The 21,972-nt window shown below is 42.3% G+C and overlaps 1 protein-coding gene across 1 annotated transcript; it reads right to left on the bottom strand.

Annotated features, from left to right (window-relative positions):
• Positions 1 to 5,852: 5,852 nt before the first annotated feature.
• On the bottom strand, positions 5,853 to 21,403 carry tm7sf3 (transmembrane 7 superfamily member 3; the record flags this gene model as incomplete). The annotated part of the gene is made up of 12 exons (XM_079235772.1): positions 5,853 to 7,135; positions 7,218 to 7,380; positions 8,218 to 8,318; positions 8,395 to 8,547; positions 8,686 to 8,766; positions 9,876 to 9,962; positions 10,253 to 10,430; positions 10,550 to 10,721; positions 12,200 to 12,320; positions 15,294 to 15,444; positions 19,409 to 19,563; positions 21,331 to 21,403. The coding sequence occupies 12 exons, from the start codon at positions 21,401 to 21,403 to the stop codon at positions 6,882 to 6,884; spliced, it is 1,689 nt and encodes a 562-aa protein (XP_079091898.1). The 3' UTR covers positions 5,853 to 6,881.
• Positions 21,404 to 21,972: the final 569 nt, after the last annotated feature.

The following is a 21,972-nucleotide window of genomic DNA, read 5'->3' on the forward strand; positions in this document are numbered from 1 at the left end:
CTGGACATATTGTAATTATCAGAGTAGTAAAAGAATTGAAGGAGCATCAATTAACTCAACCCTTTATTTCTGGTTCCACCGAACCAAGCGAGCGGCGGATAGACTAAAGCTACTCTTAAAATTAATCATGTTAAGAGTGATACTTAGTTGCTCATTTCGTTTATGAAACGTTTAAATAAAAGTTCTTATAAAACCAAAAGTTGTTATAAAATGTAAGTGGATGATGTACAGAGAAAGTTAACAGAAATATAAATATATATATATATATTTTTTTTTTTTTGTATTATATTTATTTTATATATATATATATAAAATAAAGAATATATATATATATAAATATTTATTTTTGTATTTATAAAAAATATATTAAAATAAAAAAATATATTATATATGTATATTATATATTTATTTTGTATTAGATTTTTTATTCTCTCTCTATATATATATATATAATGTATGTGGTCTGGTTTAAGTCACTTTGGATAAAAGCGTCAGCTAAATGTAATATAAAATAAATATAAATGAAAAAATATATAAACAAAAAATATTTGTATAAAAAAAAATATTTATGTATATATATATATATATAAAAACATTTTTTTGTTTATATTTTTTCATTTATATTTATTTTATATAATAAATATAACGCTTTTAAATATGACGCTTTTATCCAAAGCGACTTAAATAACCACTTAAAAAAACTTAGACCACTTAAAAAAAAAATCCCGCTGAGCCGCTCGCACGACTCAGCTCGTCTCTCCCCTGGAACCCGTCTGCCATGGTTGACCCTACCAGGAGCGTTGTAGGCGACGTCGCATCGCGTACAGCGGCTCCAGGCAGCGTGGCTCCCAGGATCGCTGAGCTTGCTTCCACACCCGGTTGGAGGTATTCTTCTAACCAGGTGCTGCTTCGTAGCTTAGAGCTCCTAGCCGCTACAATCATATAACATAGCTACCTGCTTTTTAAAGCACTTCATTGGAACAACATGCACAGTCAAGGTTCAAGATTATTTTTATTTTTTTCTTCTTTCGGCCTGTTTCAAATCGAAACATGTTTGATATATTCTACAGCTCAAGGTGACTTCAGAGTGACTGTTGTCACATTTCAAAACGCTGTATTTTTAAACCTATTGCCTTTAATATGGCTGAGGCAGGTGCCCCAGGGAATTGTGGGAAATATTAATGACCAATCAGGTTAGGGCTTTGTAAATATGGACGTATGAAGAATTATCATAACATATTCATAAACAAGTAACTTCAATCCAGAGATTCATGAGATGGGCCACACACTAAATCAACCACAGCTGCCACTACAGTGCTGTTCTAGCTTAGCGTTTAGCGCTAAATGAATGGAGATGGATTACTTCTGGGTTAGCGTTAGCTAACTTCCGCTAGCTTAGCGGTTAGGAGTGAGTATCTTGGGTTGTTGTCTTGGCCAAAGCTGTAAGGGCTGCTGTTAATATTTGAGTTGTGAAAAGTGTGTTACGAAATAAAATGCATTATTATTAGAGGTGATTTATTGTAATTATTTTCATATGGACTATTTTCACTGAACATGACATTACATTTCATTTAGCAGACACTTTTTATCCAAAGCCAGACCACTTATATAACTAGGGTTGGGTACCGAGAACTGCGGTCAAGTGAGCCCACATCCGCCGAGTGAGCCGCAGTTGCAATTCTAAATGCACCTCTATTCAAGGTGTTACGGTACTGGGGCCAGCTCAATGTCACAATATTCAAACAGCTATAAAAACAGTTCCATAGACTTCTACATAAATATTCCACTGCAGTCTTGTTCAAGGGGACCTCTGCTATGCCCATGTGCATGGCCTCAAAATATTACTGTATAGTTTTGGAGAAAATTGAATTCAAAGTCTGCTTGAATTTCATAATAATATTCACAATTTCACAATATCGCAATATTCAAACAGCTATAAAAACAGATCCATAGACTTGTATATACATATTCCACTGCAGGCTTGTTCAGGATGACCTATGCTATGTCCATGTACATGGCCTCAAAATATTACTGTATAGTTTTTGAGAAAATTGCATTCAAAGTCAGCTTAAATTTCATAATGATATTCACAATTTCACAATATTCGAACAGCTATAAAAACAGATCCATAGACTTGTACATACATATTCCACTGCAGTCTTGTTCCGGATGACCTAAGCTATGCCCATGTGCATGGCCTCAAAATATTACTGTACAGTTTTTGAGAAAATTGAATTCAAAGTCTGCTTGAATTTCATAATGATATTCATAATTTCACAATATTCAAACAGCTATAAAATCAGATCCATAGACTTGTACATAAATATTCCACTGCAGGCTTGTTCAGGATGACCTCTGCTATGCCCATGTGCATGGCCTCAAAATGTTACTGTACAGTTTTTGAGAAAATTGAATTCAAAGTCAGCTTAAATTTCATAATGATATTCATAATTTCACAATATCGCAATATTCAAACAGCTATAAAAACAGATCCATGTACTTGTACATCAAAATTCCACTGCAGTCTTGTTCAGGGTGACCTTTGCTATCCCCATGTGCATGGCCTCCAAATATTACTGTGCAGTTTTTGAGAAAAGTGAATTCAAAGTCTGCCTAAATTTCATAATGATATTCATAATTTCACAATATTCAAACAGCTATAAAAACAGATCCTAAGGTTTGTATATCGATATTCCACTACAGTCTTGTTCAGAGGGACCTCTGCTATGTCCATGTGCATGGCCTTTAGATATTACTGTACAGTTTTGGAGAAAGGTGAATTCAAAGTCTGCTTAAATTCCATAATGATATTCAAAATTTCACAATATTCAAACAGCGAGAGAAACAGATCCTTGGCTTTGTATATTGAAATTCTACTGCAGTCTTGTTCAGAGGGACCTCTGCTATGTCCATGTGCATGGCCTTTGGGACACAATTGGACAACATTGTTGAGGAACGACAAAACATGGCACTTGAATTACTCCGCGCATCAGGTGTGTGACAGCTTTTCTTCATATTAATTTATATTGTGATATTGTACTACAAAAGATGCAACATTTCTATAATTATTTTCATTAGTTTTTGACATGGAAACACAGTGTGCCATGTGTTCGGCAAAAAAGCCACCCACTCCGAGGCCTCCAGTCACTGAATGGGTAATGTGTTGTTTTAATTCATTTGATTTGTGGACCTAAGTTTTAGTTTTGGCATTTTGAAGATTTAATTGACAGTGGACAGGAAATGAGGGGGTAGAGAGAGAATTGGAACGTTATGTAACAAAAGTCACCATCCAGAGCCATATCAAAAATCGCGGTTCACCCCTCCGCCATTGGGACACCCCTTGTTTTAATCTTGGAAATGCAAACAAAATGGTTTATTTTGTTAAAAAATTCGAGGAATGTGTGTATTAAAAAAATTAAAAAAAACATTGGACAAATAGACTTTATTGTCCATCCGAGCCACTCGGATATGTCCATGTACTCTGCCTTGCTATTTTATTTGCATTTGTACCATGGCAGCTGTAAAATTAAAATAGTACCTGTGCTATAGTTGATTGTCAGTCAATCAAAATAACATTTTACAAGCAATGAACATGACAATAAAATTAAATATTTGTTTAGAAAATGAAAAATTGCAAATAGATGCTATTTGCGTTTGGGGTGAATTCATGTTTTAATGAAATTCTCAAATTCAATTGTTTCATTTTTTCTTTTTCAGATTCAGTGTGATGCATGTAACAGGTGGTTTCATGCCGACTGCCTGCAGATAAACAAAACAAAACTGAACTGATCAACAAATGTTATTGGAAATGCATTTTGTGCAAATAAATCAACAAACATTGTTTCTTGTGGTTTTGGGGCTCTTTTTAGATATAGTCCGGTCCTTTTTTTTTTTTTTTTATGTGTCTCGTGTCTCCTGTTGGTCTCTGTTACGTGTGTGTGTTTGTGCGTGCCGTGGGCGTGGCTTACAGCACCTGGGCTCATCTCCACACCTGCACATCATCTTCAGCACCTGTCATCTCATCAAGTCCTTCCTGTTAAATACCCCTGGCTCCATCTCTCCAGTTGCCAGATTATTTCACCATTTCAATGAGTATGTTGACGCTGGGCCTCTTTTAGTCCTTGCAATGATTTAGACTACTCTTATGCTTTACATTGTTTTTGACTGTTACTAACTCCTGTTCCCTGTGCCCAGGATTCCTTGCCTGCATTCCTGCCCAGCCGCCCCGTCACTTCACCGCTCAACATGCATTCAACTCCTGCTATACCCAAATCACCTGTGTTTAGTAAATAAAGTCCATTCCGTCACCCTACCTTGACGTCCCTGTGTCTGCGCTTGGGCCCAGCCAAAGCCGAACCCTAACAATATAACTTAATATTAATGTATCTTTATACAAAATGACTAAAAAGACAAACGCTTCCATTAAGTGTCGATTCTCAAATATTTATATATATATATTTTCTGTTTATATATTTTTTCATTTATATTTATTTTATATATTTAGCTGACGCTTTTATCCAAAGCGACTTAAAAAAAAATCCCGCTGAGCCGCTCGCACGACTCAGCTCGTCTCTCCCCTGGAACCCGTCTGCCATGGTTGACCCTACCAGGAGCGTTGTAGGCGACGTCGCATCGCGTACAGCGGCTCCAGGCAGCGTGGCTCCCAGGATCGCTGAGCTTGCTTCCACACCCGGTTGGAGGTATTCTTCTAACCAGGCGCTGCTTCGTAGCTTAGAGCTCCTCGCCGCTACAATCATATAACATAGCTACCTGCTTTTTAAAGCACTACATTGGAACAACATGCACAGTCAGGGTTCCAGATTATTTTTATTTTTTTCTTCTTTCGGCCTGTTTCAAATCGAAACATGTTTGATATATTCTACAGCTCAAGGCGACTTCAGAGTGACTGTTGTCACATTTCAAAACGCTGTATTTTTAAACCTATTGCCTTTAATATGGCTGAGGCAGGTGCCCCAGGGAATTGTGGGAAAGATTAATGACCAATCAGGTTAGGGCTTTGTAAATATGGACGTATGAAGAATTATCATAACATATTCATAAACAAGTAACTTCAATCCAGAGATTCATGAGATGGGCCACACACTAAATCAACCACAGCTGCCACTACAGTGCTGTTCTAGCTTAGCGTTTAGCGCTAAATGAATGGAGATGGATTACTTCTGGGTTAGCGTTAGCTAACTTCCGCTAGCTTAGCGGTTAGGAGTGAGTATCTTGGGTTGTTGTCTTGGCCAAAGCTGTAAGGGCTGCTGTTAATATTTGAGTTGTGAAAAGTGTGTTACGAAATAAAATGCCTTATTATTAGAGGTGATTTATTGTAATTATTTTCATATGGACTATTTTCACTAAACAGAACATTACATTTCATTTAGCGGACGCTTTTTATCCAAAGCCAGACCACTTATTTAACCACACACTAAATCACCTTTCTTCCCACGACAGATGCCGCTGTTTTGGTGTTTTTTAGGGCCAATTTTGTCAGTTTGTTTATATTCGAGTAGCAAAGAGCACAAACAAATGAGATGCAGTACAGCGCTAGCTTAGCGGTTAGCGCTAATGAATGGCATGTTGTGGAGATGGATTACTGCTTGGTTAGTGTTGGCTAGCTCCCGCTAGCTTAGCGTTAGCATATCTGGTAAGTGAATGGGGGGGGCTGAATCCCATTTAGCTGCTTTGATTTCAGGGTCCTGGGCTCTGGTCGAATGCTGTTGAGTTTCTCTTCTAAATGGCCAGGAGAGGAAAGAACTATAGATCTTGTTTTTCATAAACATGTCCCCATATTGTTTTAGATTTTTATTTTAGAAACTCCACAGACAAAAAAAAAAAAAGAGACAAAAAGCTAAATATAAAACTTACAGGCTTGAAGACCGAGTCTGGTCTCGGTGCGTTGTGGTCTGAAAGCCGAGTGTGAAACCCTGAGACAAGTCACGGCACACAGTTTAAAGACACACAATCAGTCCGCACCGTCACAGCCAGTACATTAAGATCCAGTGTGCAAATAACAACAAGACTGACGGACCGCAGAGCTCCAGTCCAAAGACACGCATGAGAGCAAGAGGGTTAAAACTATGCTGACACCGTGAACGCAGATAATTATTATAATTTTTCTCTTATTCTGTGTAAAGGCAAAGGTGTAAAAAAACATTTTACATTCATTCACTTTGTCAGTTTTCTTTTGCGGCCTCAGTTTACTGACTTTCAGAGCTAGACGTCACATTTAGAGTTGAGTCCAAAACATCAAATCATCTCAAACACTTAAACGTAAAGTTTAAAATCAACTTTACGGTACACAGTATTCTTCATTAAAACGTGGCTTGTGGTTGTAGTTTAAAACCAAACTACAACAAAGTTCTGAATGGACATTTAGATGCTAGCTGAGCTACAAAAAGTTAATTAAATATTGTGTTGCATTGAGAAACAACATTGTTGTATCGATCCAACTGCCCACAGATAAAATGCCTCGCTTTGCTCATTGTTAGTCGTTTGTAACTTTAGTGCAGGAAGTCAGTAACAGACACCAAAAAGCATCTACAGCTACATTTTACACATTCAAAGACAATATTCATCTTTTCAGTTTCAGCGATTCGTTCAAATGTCATTTAATCGTTAAATAAAAATGGCGTTGAGGGACAAAAGGTCAGTCTTTGTACAAAAACCTTTTTGGGAGATTTAAAAAAGTGGTGCAACCCCTCTGCGTCATTTATGGTGCATTCCTACTGGGACCGTCCTCCAGTCAGCTGATCTGGGGTCCCAGCACCAGTTGTGAGGGACAATGTCTCTCCAGGGAAAAATGCAGCACAGGGATCTTTTCCCTCTCCGGTTCAGACCCCGACTGCCTTCGGGACGGCGAGGGCGTCCGAGGTTTACAGGAGCAGAGGCGTGTGCTCTCCGGCCGGCTCCATCCTCTTAGTGAGCTGCCGCACTCGGGCCAGGAGGCGGTTGGGCAGCGGGGGGAAGTGGTGGCTCGGGTCCAGGACGTTGGTCTTGCGCCGCTCGCGTTCCTGCAGCCACATGAGGTACGGGCTGGGCGGGAAGAACGGGCGGGTGCGCTCGCGGTACAGCTGCAGGACGATGCCGCTGACGCCGAGCACCACCCACACCGTGATCATGGAGTAGTCTGGGTCGACGGGAAGACAAAGATGGCGTCAAGACGAGACCGAGCCAGTTAGGATGGACTTTGACTCGAGGTGTGAACTCACCGATGGCTTGGAAGGGCACGTCGGTGAACACGGCACTGAAGTTGTTGTTGAGGAAGCGTTTGAGGATGTTCAGTGTGATGAAGGACAGGCTGGTGTAGACGTAGGCGTTGACGGCCAGAATCACGGCGTAAGCACCGACGGCGCCGCACGTGACGATGTTTCCCTGGCAACACAAAAACCCATCACTGGATCAAGATAAATGAGTAATATTGTTCTTTCATTCTTACTTTTTATATTTAGAATGAGGTATTTGGTTGGCTGTAAAAGCATCGGAACTGAAACACAATTACATTTTCTAAGTAATCGTGCGTAAGAGTGATCCTCTTATTTTAAATTACGTGTCTTTTTTCTCTTTAAAGTTACCATGTGTAGAATCTCTGATTTAATGAAGCGCTGCCTCCCACTGTGTAATCCTTCCATACTACCACTAGATGGCGCCAAAGCAAAGCGCTTAAATCCTACTAATACATAGGAAGTCCCAGAAATGTTTACATCCTGTTTGATTCCATCTGTTCGTCTGCCACTTATTTATATTTGTTTGAAATTATACACATACGTGTGAATCTGGCATTGTATTCTTTCCTTTGTTCTTTTCATGTCTGCCTCGTAAAACCCTGTGCTGCTTGTTTTGACGTGTGCGATATAAATAACATTATAAACCACACAAGATGTTTTTTAGATTAAACCTTTGCACAACACGAGACAAACAATGTAGCGTAAAATATTAAGGTCACACAGAAATGTGGTGTTTGTTGTCAAAACGGAGAGCCAATCAGCTCTCTGATCTGGCGACAAAGGCGTTTCCCATCATGCTCTGGGTCTTGCAGTTGGTGGAGAACAACTGCTGTCGCCTCGCTCTCGTGAGGTTATTGTTGCCCGCGTGTGGACAAATCTAACTCGCATGCATTGTGCAGCGATCTATTCTGCATAAAGGGGCGGGGCAAAGGTGAGGAAACCGACTTAGAGGGTCTCCTTTGTGAGCTGTTGGTAAATCTGTTACCTCTCTGGGCCAACGCACGAAGAACAGCGCAACGATGATCATGATGCTGCAGAAGGTCACCCAGAACACGGCGTCCGAGCGTCTGAGCACATCGAGGTCACCTGGACGAAGAACACACTCAGTATCTATGAGACATATGAAGTCATGGTGGGGGAGCAGGCAGACTCGTCTTCCTACCGAGAGGAGTGAAGAGGACCGTGGAGGCGACGAGGAAGCCGAGCATCAGTCCAATCACGATGATGCAGGCCATGACTGAACCCCAGCGCCACCAGCTCATCACCAGGAGGACGCCGCCCACCACGCCGATCACCGCCGACAGGGCCAGACAGACTGCAGAGAGACGGACACACACATGCGGTGGAGAGGACTCTTACTGTGGGATAGTCTCGCATCCATACAGTCTTGCGTGGTAGCTTTAAATCGTGTGAACCGGTGATCAAAAGTGCGGGTGAAAAAAAGGAAACTCACTGTCATAGTGCAGGTCTGTGGTCCTTGTGATCAGCACGAAGAAGAAAAAGGTTCCAAAGCTGAATCCCATGCAAAACAACTCTGCATGACGAAGAGGCAGAAACAGAGACAGAGGGTAAATAACACAAAGCGCCTTCACACGTCAGTGACTCAAACGGACAGACAGATCTCTGATCAGTCTTCAGACATCCTCCTGAGAATTCAGCTGAAGTGGATGAAAGCACACGCTACGGGATGAACCCTCCGTCTTTTACGCTCTGACTTCACATCACTCACAGCGGCAGACCATAGTCACGGGTTCACAGAACAAAATGCATTTCTGCATCACATGCGAGGGCGACCACATGAGCGGGACCAGCACCGAGTTCCTGATATTCATGCTATCTACACACCCAGCTAGACGGGATTAAATAAAGTATCCATGCCATAGCTTTGCTTCCGTTTGAGTCATTTATTTTTACGTCCCTCTGGGGAAGTTCAAGACTCTCAAACATGACATCTGACCCCCACTAATCTATTCCGTTGACCCTGAAGTGAACTGTGCCTGCAAAAAGCCAAGACATAACCGCTCCAGTCTGAGTAAAAAATAGGGAGCCCTGTTTTAAAGAACCGTGTGTTCTCAGACTTCAGACTGCAGTGTTTGATTCTGAGGTCTTGAATCACACAGACAATGCTTTGTGAGATGAAAACCTACAACTCATACAGTGAGTACAGCTAAAATCACCAAGATTTGAAGTCCCTATTGTCCGTCTGCGATGCCAACAATGCACCTGATCCACAAGCTTATATCTGGGCTATACAGGGCGGCGGTCCATGTAGATTTTTCGGGCAAAGGGTCTGTGAGTCGCTCTGTGAAACAGCCCCTCCTCCCCTGGGACCCCTCTGCCTTGGGAGACCCTACCACGAGCTTATTGCACCCGAAAATACCCGCCGCTGTGTTGGAGTTATCCCTGGGGAATGAGAGGGTCGCCTCTATGCGTCAATCTACATTCCCATCCCTCAGCTCTGGTCACGAGCTCTGGGTCGTGACCTAAAGAATGAGATCGAGGATACGAGCGGCCCAAATGAGCTTCCGGGTGAGAGGAAGAGGTGCTAAGCCCACAACCCGGATAATGGATGTATGAATGGCTATGAAGTCATAATAGATGTATAACATATGATAACTAATCCTATAAAGCAATACTACTCACCACATTTAAAGAAGCGATGCCCAAAGAAGCAGACAAACAGGCCCGCCAGGCCAACGATGGTGAAGAACATCTTTGTAGAGATCTTTCCTGAAAAGGAAATGATAATATTAATCATTAACTGTGTTCAAAGCAGAGTAGCTGAAGGTCAAACCTTCTCTGCCAGCATTCCTTAACCTCGAATAATAATCCAAAGGAAAAATCCCTTTGTTTTTTTGGGAAGCGATGATGCATTTTTTGCCTGACAAAAATGCATCATCCCTGCAGCACTATTGTTGTAACCCAAGAAAATGATCTGAAAATGCCAGATTACCATCTTTGGAACCATAAACCCGTGACGGGTCCAGACAGCAACGCATTCAGGAGACGCAGCAGCTCACCGAGTGTTTGGCAGCCGTCCAGCGTGGAAGCGAAGCTGCAGGCGTAGGTGTGGACGGGGACGTAGGAGGCCGAGCCGTTCGTCAGCGGGTCTCTGACGATGACCGAGTAGATGACGCCCTGACCGGGGATGGAGTTGAACAGCGCCACGCTCATGTCTGATGACAGCAGCGTCATGACCTGCGGCGAGACGGCGGGTGAAAAGTCAGCGGGCGGCACGTCGGCTGATGTACTTTGGTTATTTGTCATTATTTGTGTTACACGTGTTCTTATGAGAGCTGGTGTTGTTGGCGTCCCACCCGCTTGCCGTTCTTCATCATGCCCTGGATGTCCGCTACGGCCTGAACGCCACTGAACAGGCTGCGCTCCGATAGGTCGTTCTCAGGCAGGAAGTACTGGTAGACGTCATACTGCAGCCGCCAGCGCGTGTTGGCTTCTGTCGATTGGTCGCAGGCCGGAGGAGCTTCTCCTCTGATGGAGAGACAGAACAAATAGTCTCTGTGAGAATGGCTTCAGTTATTAGAATATACATACTAGATCTATAAAGCTGCGGATGGCCCCTCACCTCCATGCTTACACAATGCTGTTGTTCCAAATAAGGCTGGGAACGTGCCGTGTATCTCATCTCTGTAAACCCAGAAGCTAGACAACTTTTTAGTCTCATGTGCTGGCGAGAAAATGTTATTTAAGTGAATTGGCGCCATTTTGGAGTCGACTGTCCAGTTACTTATAGTACATCCAGTGTCAGAGCACCTATTGCATCATTTCCTGTTCGCAGGGCCGTACCGAATAGTTCAAAGCTTTATTCATTAAGTTGACAATCGACTTCTAAATCAACACAGCTTTTCTTTTTGCACGTCTATCGTGTTGAAACCGTGTATTACTGCACAGCTGCAGATACAGATCAGGCTGCACTAACCAGCATTACACTGTTTGTAGAATAAGATGCCAGTGCTGGTTATGTAGGATTGTTTCCAACAAATGTTATCCAAACATTTTCCATAACTCCAGAGCGTTGTACAGGCTCAAAGTCCAAATTTATTGAAAAAAAGATTACAAAATTCCCAAAATATTCTGCTTCAATACATATTTGTTGGCGGTTAGACTTTCATCTCATGCTGCAGACAAAGAGAGGCAGCACTGATAAGTCATATCCATTAAAGAAATGTAATTTCATGAAAAAAACTATTTTATTTAATGACTTTGACTAGAAGCTTCTCAACGTAAAACAAAAAAGGTAATTTGGTACAGCCCTATTTGGTATACACGCGTATATCAGTACGCTTCCTTTTTTCAGCGTGAACCTCTGACCGATTCTAAAAACCTAATGAAGCTTTGCATCGATTATGCAAGTGTAACAGCGCGGGTTGGGAAATCACAAAGCGTAGTGGGTGTTGTCATCATGTGGACTCCTCACCTGACATAAAAATACATTTCACCCGTCAGACACGTCCAACAAGTCCAGCTTTAACTGAAGTGAACCCACTTCTGACCGAAGCCAGTCCACAAAGAGAGCCTTGTGTTTACCCAAACCGCTGTTGGTAATGAGCTGAAAACTACATTTGACATATCTACGCATGAGGTTTGGCATTTCCAAATCGTCCCACAACATGATAAACCACAACAGCAGCCGCAATAAAGACGTGCAGAAGCCGTTTTTCTCCTCGGACGCATCATCCGTTCAGAGAACCGAAACCTGATGTGCCAGGCTGTGGCAGGTAAATGACACAACAGGAAATGTTTCAGCGTCTGTTCATCGGCCCCAGGACGGCTTGGTGACAGACATTCTTGAGAAAATTAAGCGAGCACTATCAGCCGCGGAGGAGGAGGAGGAGGAGGGGGGAGGAGGGGGGAGGGGAGCATGAGATCATTTCAAAGCAAATAAACAGAGAGGCAGTTTGGCTACAGGTCCTGGCAAATGGGATTTATGCCCATCACTCTATTGTTACCTCTCGTATCCCAAGTTTGCCGGTGCAAACCGGATGGTGGTCTCGTAGAGGTTGTAGCGGATATAGACGTTTGGGTCAATGTCCAGGGTGAACTCTGTGTTACAAGCTCCAGGGACTGGATCTAAAAAAAAAAAAAAAACAGAACAAATGAATGATGAGTTGCCGTGTCGGGCATGTTAGGCCAAGAGAAGAACAAAAGCCGTTCCCCTGAGGGTTTCGTGGCATCCTGCCACATCAGGATGACTTGCTGTTCGGGTGTTTCAACACACTAGGAAGGCTCATGAGCAACCGCGCTCAATCGATGCCAGCGCTCACTCATGGTCTGCACGAGCTTCCTCCAGTCAGAATCCCCATCAACTGAGTTTCTTTCAGCTTTTTCGCGCTGCAACTTCCTCGTTCTTCTGACTTCTGTCATAAGACTCACGAGAGAGTGGCACAAGTCAGAAGAGAAGCAGAACAAGAAGAGTGTTTTAAGAAGAAGTACCGGTGAAAATCACCAGGTCCAGATGGGTTCCCAGCAGAGAGGTTTAAAGCCTTTAAAGACAAGCTCACTCCTCATCTAGTCAGAACCTATAATCACATCTTTAATACAACTCACCATTTACCTGAAACAATGTCGCTAGCCAACATTAGCCTGATCCTGAAAAAAAACAAGGACTCCGAAGACCCGGCATCTTACAGGCCCATATCGCTCATTAATGTAGATGCAAAGATTTTAGCCAAGGTATTGACTGAGGCTTGAAACATTAATATCGATATTAATAAATCCTGATCAAACAGGCTTTATCAAAGGGAGGAATTCCTCCAATAATATCAGAAGGCTTCTAAACATAATACAGTTCGCCAGAGATAATAATGTACAAGGCTTGGCAGTGTCTCTGGACTCATTAAAAGCTTTTGATAGGGTTGAATGGCCCTTTCTTTTTTACGCTTTGGAAAAATTTAAAATGGGTACAGAATTCACTGACTGGGTGAAACTACTGTATTTTTCCCCAAGAGCGGCCGTTATTACTAACTCCTACTGCTCAGCTCCGTTCCCATTAGAGCGAGGCACCCGCCAGGGATGCCCACTGAGCCCTCTTTTGTTTGCTTTGGCTATTGAGCCTTTAGCTGAGCTCATCAGAACCACACCAGCGATAAGAGGTTTTAATGTCAATGGTACAGTACAAAAAAATTCTCTCTATGCAGATGATGTCCTGCTGTACCTGGTTGAGATAGACACTACCATCCCATGTCTACTTGAATGTCTACAACAGTTTGGGCACATATCATATATGTACCCTATATATGTATCATATATCATCATATATGTATCATATATGGTACCTACATATATGTAGGTACCATATACCTAGTGGATTCCCTTTTCACTGGTCACTCAGAGAGATAACATACCTTGAAAAACTGGTTAAACTCAACCTTAAACCAATCACAACACGCATTAAGGAAGACCTAAATAGGTGGGGAACGTTACCAGCTTCCTGGTTGGGCAGGATAAGCGTGCTCAAAATGAATATACTGCCCAGGTTGCTGTACCCTCTACAGATGCTGCCAAACTCAATTCCCAACAGCTTCTTCATTGACTTGGATAAAACGTTCACACAATTCCTCTGGCAGGGCAAAAAGGTTAGAATGAAAATGAGTAAACTACAGAAAAGCAAGCAACAGGGAGGACTGGGAGTCCCTAACATAAAGTTTTACTACTGGGCAGCACAAATGCGGTACATATACGAGTGGGTGAATCCAGAGACTACAAACGTATGGATTGACATGGAGTCGACAAATTGTGGCTTACTCGCTTTAAAAAACTGCCCCTTCGTAAACTACAAAAGGGCAAAGCTGGAGGTCCAAAATAACTTTATTGTACGGAACACATTGAACACCTGGAATAAGATCATGGTCTACTTTAGATTTAAGAGTCATTTTTCACTTTTGGCTCCCATATGGAGAAACCCGGATTTCCCCCCCTCATGCCAAGACCCTGTGTTTAGGCTCTGGCAGGAGAAGGGTCTGGACCAGCTGGTCAAACTCTACGAAGGAGGAACAATGCAGTCGTTTGAGGGCCTGAAGAGCAAATACTCTCTCCAACAGTCTCATTTCTTCCGCTATCTACAAATAAGACATTATATACCCCATGCTCCAAAACATATGCTTTTTGGAAGAAAACCTCACACAACCCATACCAAAAAGATTCACTTCCCATGTCTATAAAACCTTTGTCCTGAATCTTAATTACTCCACTGACCACATTCGTAAACAGTGGCAGATGGACATGGAGTGTCAGAGGAAAATGTCTGGACATCAATTATGGAAAACACACTTAACATTCTGAGCTGTAGCACAGATAAAGAAAGACAATTTAAAATACTACATAGACTGCATTGCACGCCACTGCTGAGGGGCAGGCTTGGCCTCGGTTCCCCTACATGTAGTAAATGTAACTCTGAAGTTGGTACATATATACACATGTTTTGGAAATGTGCAAAGATACAAACATTTTGGAGAGAAGTGATGGACGAAGTGGTTTCTTTGATGGGATATGACCTGGAGCTTCCACCTCCTCAATGTGTTCTGGCAGCTAAAGTGAGCAGTGCAAGGAGCAGCAGCAACGCTAAACTGATTGGACTACTTCTGTATATAGCACGAAAGACTATTCTTCAATTCTGGATTTCTAAAGATTCTACCTCTACGGACGACTGGTATGAGGGGATTTTGGAAGTCCTTCCTCTGGAAAAGTTGACCCACACCCTCCATGACAATGTCAAGGGATTTGTCAAGACATGGAAACCGGTCTTAGACATGGTGGATCCTTCCGGACTGGACTCTGCTCTGCCGGATTAAAAATACTGGCACCGATGCTGACTTAAACCGACCAAGATGTGCTTATCTCAGACTGATGATGTGCAAATGTGTTTATTATTTGTTGTGGCTGTCTATGTATTCTTATTTTATTTTACAAATTATTATTTAATTTTTTTCCCTTTTTGTGCTGTTTTCTATTTCCATCTTTCGTTTGTATTGTATCCTTAAAGTTATTTCTTGTAAAGTTGTAAAATCAAAATAAATCTTAAAAAAAAAAAAAAAGAAGAAGTACCGGTGCTGGAGTATGGGAGGATGACCCCGGTGCCCGCCACAGTGTCCTCATCGGGGGAAGACAGAAACAAGGAGAGGGACGCCTGGCTCGGCTGGAGAGCCGACAGGAGCCCTGAGTCCACGGCCGTCAGAGAGGTTCCCTGGCCCGGCATCTGAACCAAACAGACATATCACCACTTTGTAAGGGCCAATAAACAGTACGAGCAAAATCACTTTACAGTATTTGGTCAGAACCCGACCAAATTCTGACCGGACGACATTTCAATTCATCCTGATGGGAGACATGAACGTATGTAACAGATTTCATCTCATCCATCCAATGACATTTGACTAGAAAGCACCAAGGTCGGGCTCAAGGTGGCGCTAGAGGAGAGGTCAGGGGATCACCAGTAGGCAGGCCTCTTTATCTGGGGACCACATGTGTACTAAAGTTCATGGCAGGTGGTTGAGACAATCTCCCGCCAGCCAGCATTAGTTAGAAAGACAACACACTTGGGTCTTTGTTGAATGGGTTACTGTGTAATTCACCTGTAGTGAATGTCTCTCACTACACTACTCAGACTGTGACATTTTCATAATGGCCGACCTTATGATGAGACTGTGGCGGCCAAAAAGTCAACAACATGCTTTTGACTGTTTGTGTCCTTAACAATCCCAAAATAAATGGAATCTTATCAAAACAAAATTGCATTAGTTGCTATGACCTCATGAAACTGAATTAATTAATTAAATTAAGAAGTTTAAATGAGTCCAAGGGTTGAGCTCACAGATAAGTGTCCAATACTGTTGTCAACAAATCCCATGAGTGTTGTGTGTGCGTGTCGAAGCTCTGCGACACAAAGCTCCATTATTCTTCAAAAACTATGAAAACACATCTATGAGCCACACTGTTGCATTAGCTGACTTGTTCCTTTTTATCATGATAAACATATTTTTTTGCGAGTAACCTCAGGTGTATTAACCCGTAGCTTTATAAAAAAAAAAGACAAAAAAAAAAAAAAAAAAAAAAAAAAACTCGACAAAACAAGAATCGCCATTTATTCATTTTAACAGATTTGCTGACAATAAGGAAACGACTGCATAACTCCAGCCTCATCTGGCTTTATTAGCCTAAATACTGATGCCTGGTGTTTGTGTATTGGCTGATACAATACTGGTGTTTAATCAATAAGCTGTCTGCCTCAGTGTGCAAGGGACTGGGATCATTATATTTGTAGAGCAACATCAGGCCTAACATAAATATAGATATATAAATGTGCTGAAGGTTTATTTTGATTTTTTAATAATGGCATCCGATACAGATCCCTAAAATCAGATATTCAGTCATTATCGGACTGATATCAGATGCAGTGCAGCTCTATAAATAACTGTAATGTGCTAATAAATTGGGTTAGGAAAACTTCCAAAATAAAAATTTGATGTTTCAATTTATAAATATAAATTGTTTTAAACGTTTAGCAAATTACAGTGCTTACTAAAGTAATTTAAAGCTATACCTAAACAATATTCAGCCTGTCACAGTCCACCACATCCTGAACTGGTAAACTCTCAGTTCACACAAACCAGTTCCCAAACAACAAGAGGATGAGCGTTACCAAACGTAAAGATATTGGCCGTGGCACAGAAAAAACTAAATATCCAACGTGTCTCAGCACAAGGTCAACAGACCCCAATGAAAACCAAGTGGGTTGTACTTCGGTGCTACTTTTGTTGACATTACATAGGCAGCTTTTTTGTGTTAAACTTGTGTGCCTGACAATGCATCAACACTTCGGTTCGGCAGATGGGGACTTATTCTGGGGCAAAGATCTGAGCCGGATACCAAACCGGGTCATTGTGGCAACGCGGTGTGTGCAACGGATCAACTGTTGCATTGAAATGATTGACAGCGGAGCCAGAGCCGGGATATTGTGACAGACAGCAGAGGGAAATCCCTTTCGGGGGAACATCCCATTATATTTTTGCCATACGTTTTCTAGCGAGAAGCTGAATTACTGTTGTGTGCCATTGAAGGCCCTGTGTGCTCACAGTGAGACTCTTATACAATAACTCCATTGTCTGAAGCTTGTCTTGTGGTCGTCAGTGCTGGAGTGGCTAGTGATTCTCCATTTGGTGCGGTTTGTTGATGATTCTTTTCAACGACACAGAGGTAGAGCAACTGCCAGCCATTATAATCATTCTTATCACGTGTAATGGATTTACAGCAATATGAGAAAAGCCCATATATAACAGCGGCAACCTTTTCAAGACGGTGATTGAAGGACCGAAAGAGGAAGGTGAAACAAGTCCACCATCGGTTAATCACGGCTGCATGTCAACAGGAATATTAGTGGAATATTTATTTTCATTAGCCATGTACACTGTGTAGTAGGAATATTGCATTTTTTGTTGTCATAAGGGCAAAAGTAAAGTAAAGTAAAATATTTTCAGCATGTGATCAGCATTCTGAATGTCCAGTTATATGTAGTATGAAACTATGTGCAATTTCCTTCTAAAACATACTGAAGTTTATCTGGGAGAGTTTTATACATCTGGTTTGTTACCCGGGAGTAGATATTGAGCAGCAATAGCAACACTGGCTGATAAAACAAATAACAAACATAAAAAAGGATCTTGTGGTTTACCACATGCAGTGAGTGAGAACGATACAAAATATAAAGGAAATGAGTGAACTAGAGATAATAATATGAAAGGAAAGTGAGTTGGGTGCATGTTCACTCCTCATTAAACCCAGTCTGTTTGTTCTGAAAACCCACTTCCTCTTTTTTTCTGAATTTCCTTCAGCAGTTTTGGTCGTTTTGGCTCCATCTCAAGTGTTGACGTCTATTTGCGTCAACGGGAGACATTTTCTGCCCCCGAGAAACTCGTGGATTTGTTTTTCAACATTGACATTACCAGAGGGGAAAAAAAATTAATAAAGCTAAACTAAATTAGGCAATACGCACGCGCACGCGCACGCGCACACACACACACACAGAGCGTGGACCCAAACCGAGCTGTCCCCAGAGACTCGTGGGACCGACGCCAGAAGGTTTTTCCCTCAGTCTGCCGCTCATGACCAGTGGACTGCACATCAGCTGACTGCCACTTCTCTCAGTGGGCCAGACGGCCTCGCTCACAAAGCCTCATTCATCCATCATGGGGAGAAATAACTGCCTGCTACTACATGAACATGAAGCATACCTCCAATTTCACAGCTTGGTTTGCGTTTTTCTTCTTTTTATTTACTGCTACCACTAAAAGACTCACCCGATTAAGGATGTGAAGAAACTCTAGATAAATGATTCGGTGTTTGATTTGCTGATTTACCAGAACATTTTAAACTCATAACCCCACTTTGAGAGCAATGTCATGCTCCGTGATAGCTCTGCACCATCAAGAACATGCCAGCAAGCAGTGTGTGCTCTCAGACCAGTGGCGCTAAAGCTGGTGGGGACAGGACTGAAAAGGTGTGGCTCTTTAAAAACAACCTGCTGCATGCTCCAGATGACAGAACTCTATCTGTCATCGATCAGTTCACCACTACGATGCATTCGCCTCCAGATGAACTAATATTTACCGACGGCAGCGAACACAAATAAATGGAAGGAATTATCATATCATCAATTATCAAGAAAAGAACCGACTCAAACAATGTTGCGTTTTTTTATTGCATCTATGCAGGGGCCTTATGATTTATGATGATTTCTTCACTAAAGAAAATGTGTGTCCTATCTGTGATGAAATACAAATTATTTGTTAAAAGGGATAGTCTACCCCACAATCAAAAACACATGTTTTTCCTCTTACCTGCTATTTATCAATCTAGCTGGTTTTGGTGTGCGTTGCCTCGTGTTGGAGATCTCTGCCTTCTCTTGATTATAATAAGACTATGTGGCACTCGCCTTTTGAAAAACTCAACAGCAATATATCTTCCCAGAAATCATGAGGCGAGCCGTCTCCCTCTAATTAGAGGCCTAATGCTAAGCTAAGCTAACCAGCTGCTGGCTGTCGCTTCATATGTTGTGTACAGAGAGTGGTATCAATCTTCTCCCATAACTCCTCGCAAGAAAGCACATGATATTTCAGATGATGAGGGGAGAGATGTCTCAGTTGTGTTTGTCAGCACTTTCTCACCCTGGCGTAGGAGAGCGTGGCGTTGCGGTGCTGCGTGTGGAACTGCAGAGTGACGTAAGCGACGTCCGAGGTGATCCGGGACACCACGGCCTGCACCGTCTCGTTCCGGGAGACGCTCACGTTCTGGAAAGTTCCCGGCAGGAAAATGACCCGGTCTGCGACAGAGAGGGGAAAGTCTGATTAATCCCATGGCTTTATTGGAGTCGATTGGTTGGAGCGTGCTGCCTATAAACCTGCTTCAGTGACTCCAAGTGAAAGTCACCGGCAACATTCAATCAACCGCTTATCCCCTGACATCGCAGACAGCAGAGTGGCAGTTGGTGCTTTGCCAAGGAGGTGACCTGAAAGCAGGTCGGCAGCCCATCAGAGAAAGAACTTATTGGGTAAAAAAAGCTGAATGGAGAAGTACGCTCTGTGTTGAGTAATGAGGTATTTGTTTAACAGCTTGACAGAAATCTAACAATGCTGTATAAACTTCTTCAACGTCCAGATTCACAGTGGGTTACAATTATTTTCACAAACTGCTTGCCTTTAGAGAACATGTCAGCCGTTCATTGAGGAGGTTTATTGTTGGCTAAAAAAAAATCAATTACAATTGAAACATTCATTAAAATTATTTGTCAGTCCTTCTTGATTTCCAACGTTATCTGAAAGCCTTTGGACAGTATTAGTGGAGCGTATCTTCCTCTGATCCCGTGCTTACGCCAATGCTTTTTTTCATAATTAATCCACTATGGATGTACAACTTCTTAAGTAACCATTAACTGTGCATCTGAGGGGAATGTGCAGAAAAGCACCGACGCTTGATTTGCTGTGTAATACTGTAGCATGACCGCTTCAGATGATCATGCCTCAACAGCAACCATCCATCTCACTACATCTGAGAAGCAAATGTAAAGTTGTTCAACAACTATTAAACTGCCAATGTCGTTCTAAAACATCTGTCAAGCAAACATCACACTTCACCAAAGCAACTTCTTCAAATTCATCTAATCACTGCGGCACTTCCTCAACACTCACCTCTTTCACAGATCACTCTGAAAATGAGTTGCAGAAAGTGACATAAATCACTGGTCATCACTGATCTTCAACCTACAGCAGACATTAGAGCGTCCGGCCTGCCTCTTGTTGTGTCTCACCTTGTTACGTCTGGCATTCTGCAGTCTAACAACATCTCGATTTATTTACCGATCAGGGGAAACACCCTGACTCACTCAACCTGGTTTCATTACCTCGTTTCCTCACAACACCCTCCACTTGTTTGGATTTAAAGAAATCAAAAAGTTTTACAGCTGTTAGCCAAACTGTGATTTTTCTATTGAACTTGTGTCTGACAAATCGAACCTCTTTACTCGTAGATGCTGGATTGCACATAAACTGTCAACAGCTCATGTGGTGCTACTGTTGTTATACTGTAACACAGCACAACAATCAGTAGGACATGGACTGGGATATACTACTAACATCCCAATATGAATATCACAGGAACACACATTTTATTTATTTATTTATGTGTGTGTGTGTGTGTGTGTGTGTGTGTGTGTGTGTGTGTGTGTGTGTGTGTGTGTGTAAGCTATATACCCTGTCAAAACATGTCAAAACCATGAATAACTGAATTAAATTCACTTTGAGGTTTTTGGGGGGTCAAACTGGACTAAATAAACACGTGACCATGAGCACTTTGTGAGAAAACATGACATTTAAGTGCTAGCTAACGTGAGCTAAAGCTACACAGCAACAACAAGTTCCCCCAGTGACACTTCAGTGACTTAAGGTGTCACACAACGCGTCACCTGCTACGTACACAACGTTAACGTCTGCTAATATAGTCACGCGAAACGTATCGGCTTTTTAAGACTGAGAAAGATACATAGCTTTGCTAAAAGTGACAGTAGTGTTACATTAAAATGTCTGTAACTCACTTTCCACTTGCGCTTGAACTACACGAGCCAGCAGCAGCAGCAGCAGCAGCGGGCAGAAACCCGCACGAGACATGTTCCCTTCTTCCACGAGGCGTGTATCTGCCGCTCGGTAGACTCATTGGTGCCCTCGCAGCCTCCGGGGTTTGGGTAGCAGGAGTCCCCGCAAGAGCGACATGCTTGACTGGACTGAGAGGTTTCGCGGGACAGCCTTCTCTCTCTCTCTCTCTCTCTCTCTCTGCCGCTCTAACGGCTGAAATGATGCCCCCGCGAGAATCTCGCACTCGGTCTCGCGAGAGCTGCCCCTCCCCTGTCCAAACAGCTTTTATCCAGCAATGACTAAATAAATCTTGGAGCATCTTACTTTGTGAATGTATATGTGTGTCTATTCATACACGTTGAGTTGTGCTTTGTACTGGCATTTATATTATTGTTATGTTTGTCTGTGCACTTTATTTTATATTCTATTGTAAATGGACCCGTACTTGTATAGCGCTTTTCTAGTCTTCCGACCACTCAAAGCACTTTAACACTACATGACATCATTCACCCATTCACACACTGATGAGAGGAGCTACCATGCAAGATGCCACATCAGGATTATCAACCATTCATACAGCGTTCGCGCAGCTACGGGAGACATTC

Source organism: Taurulus bubalis (genome assembly GCF_910589615.1).
Source record: "Taurulus bubalis genome assembly, chromosome: 20".
Taxonomy (NCBI): Eukaryota; Metazoa; Chordata; class Actinopteri; order Perciformes; family Cottidae; genus Taurulus; species Taurulus bubalis.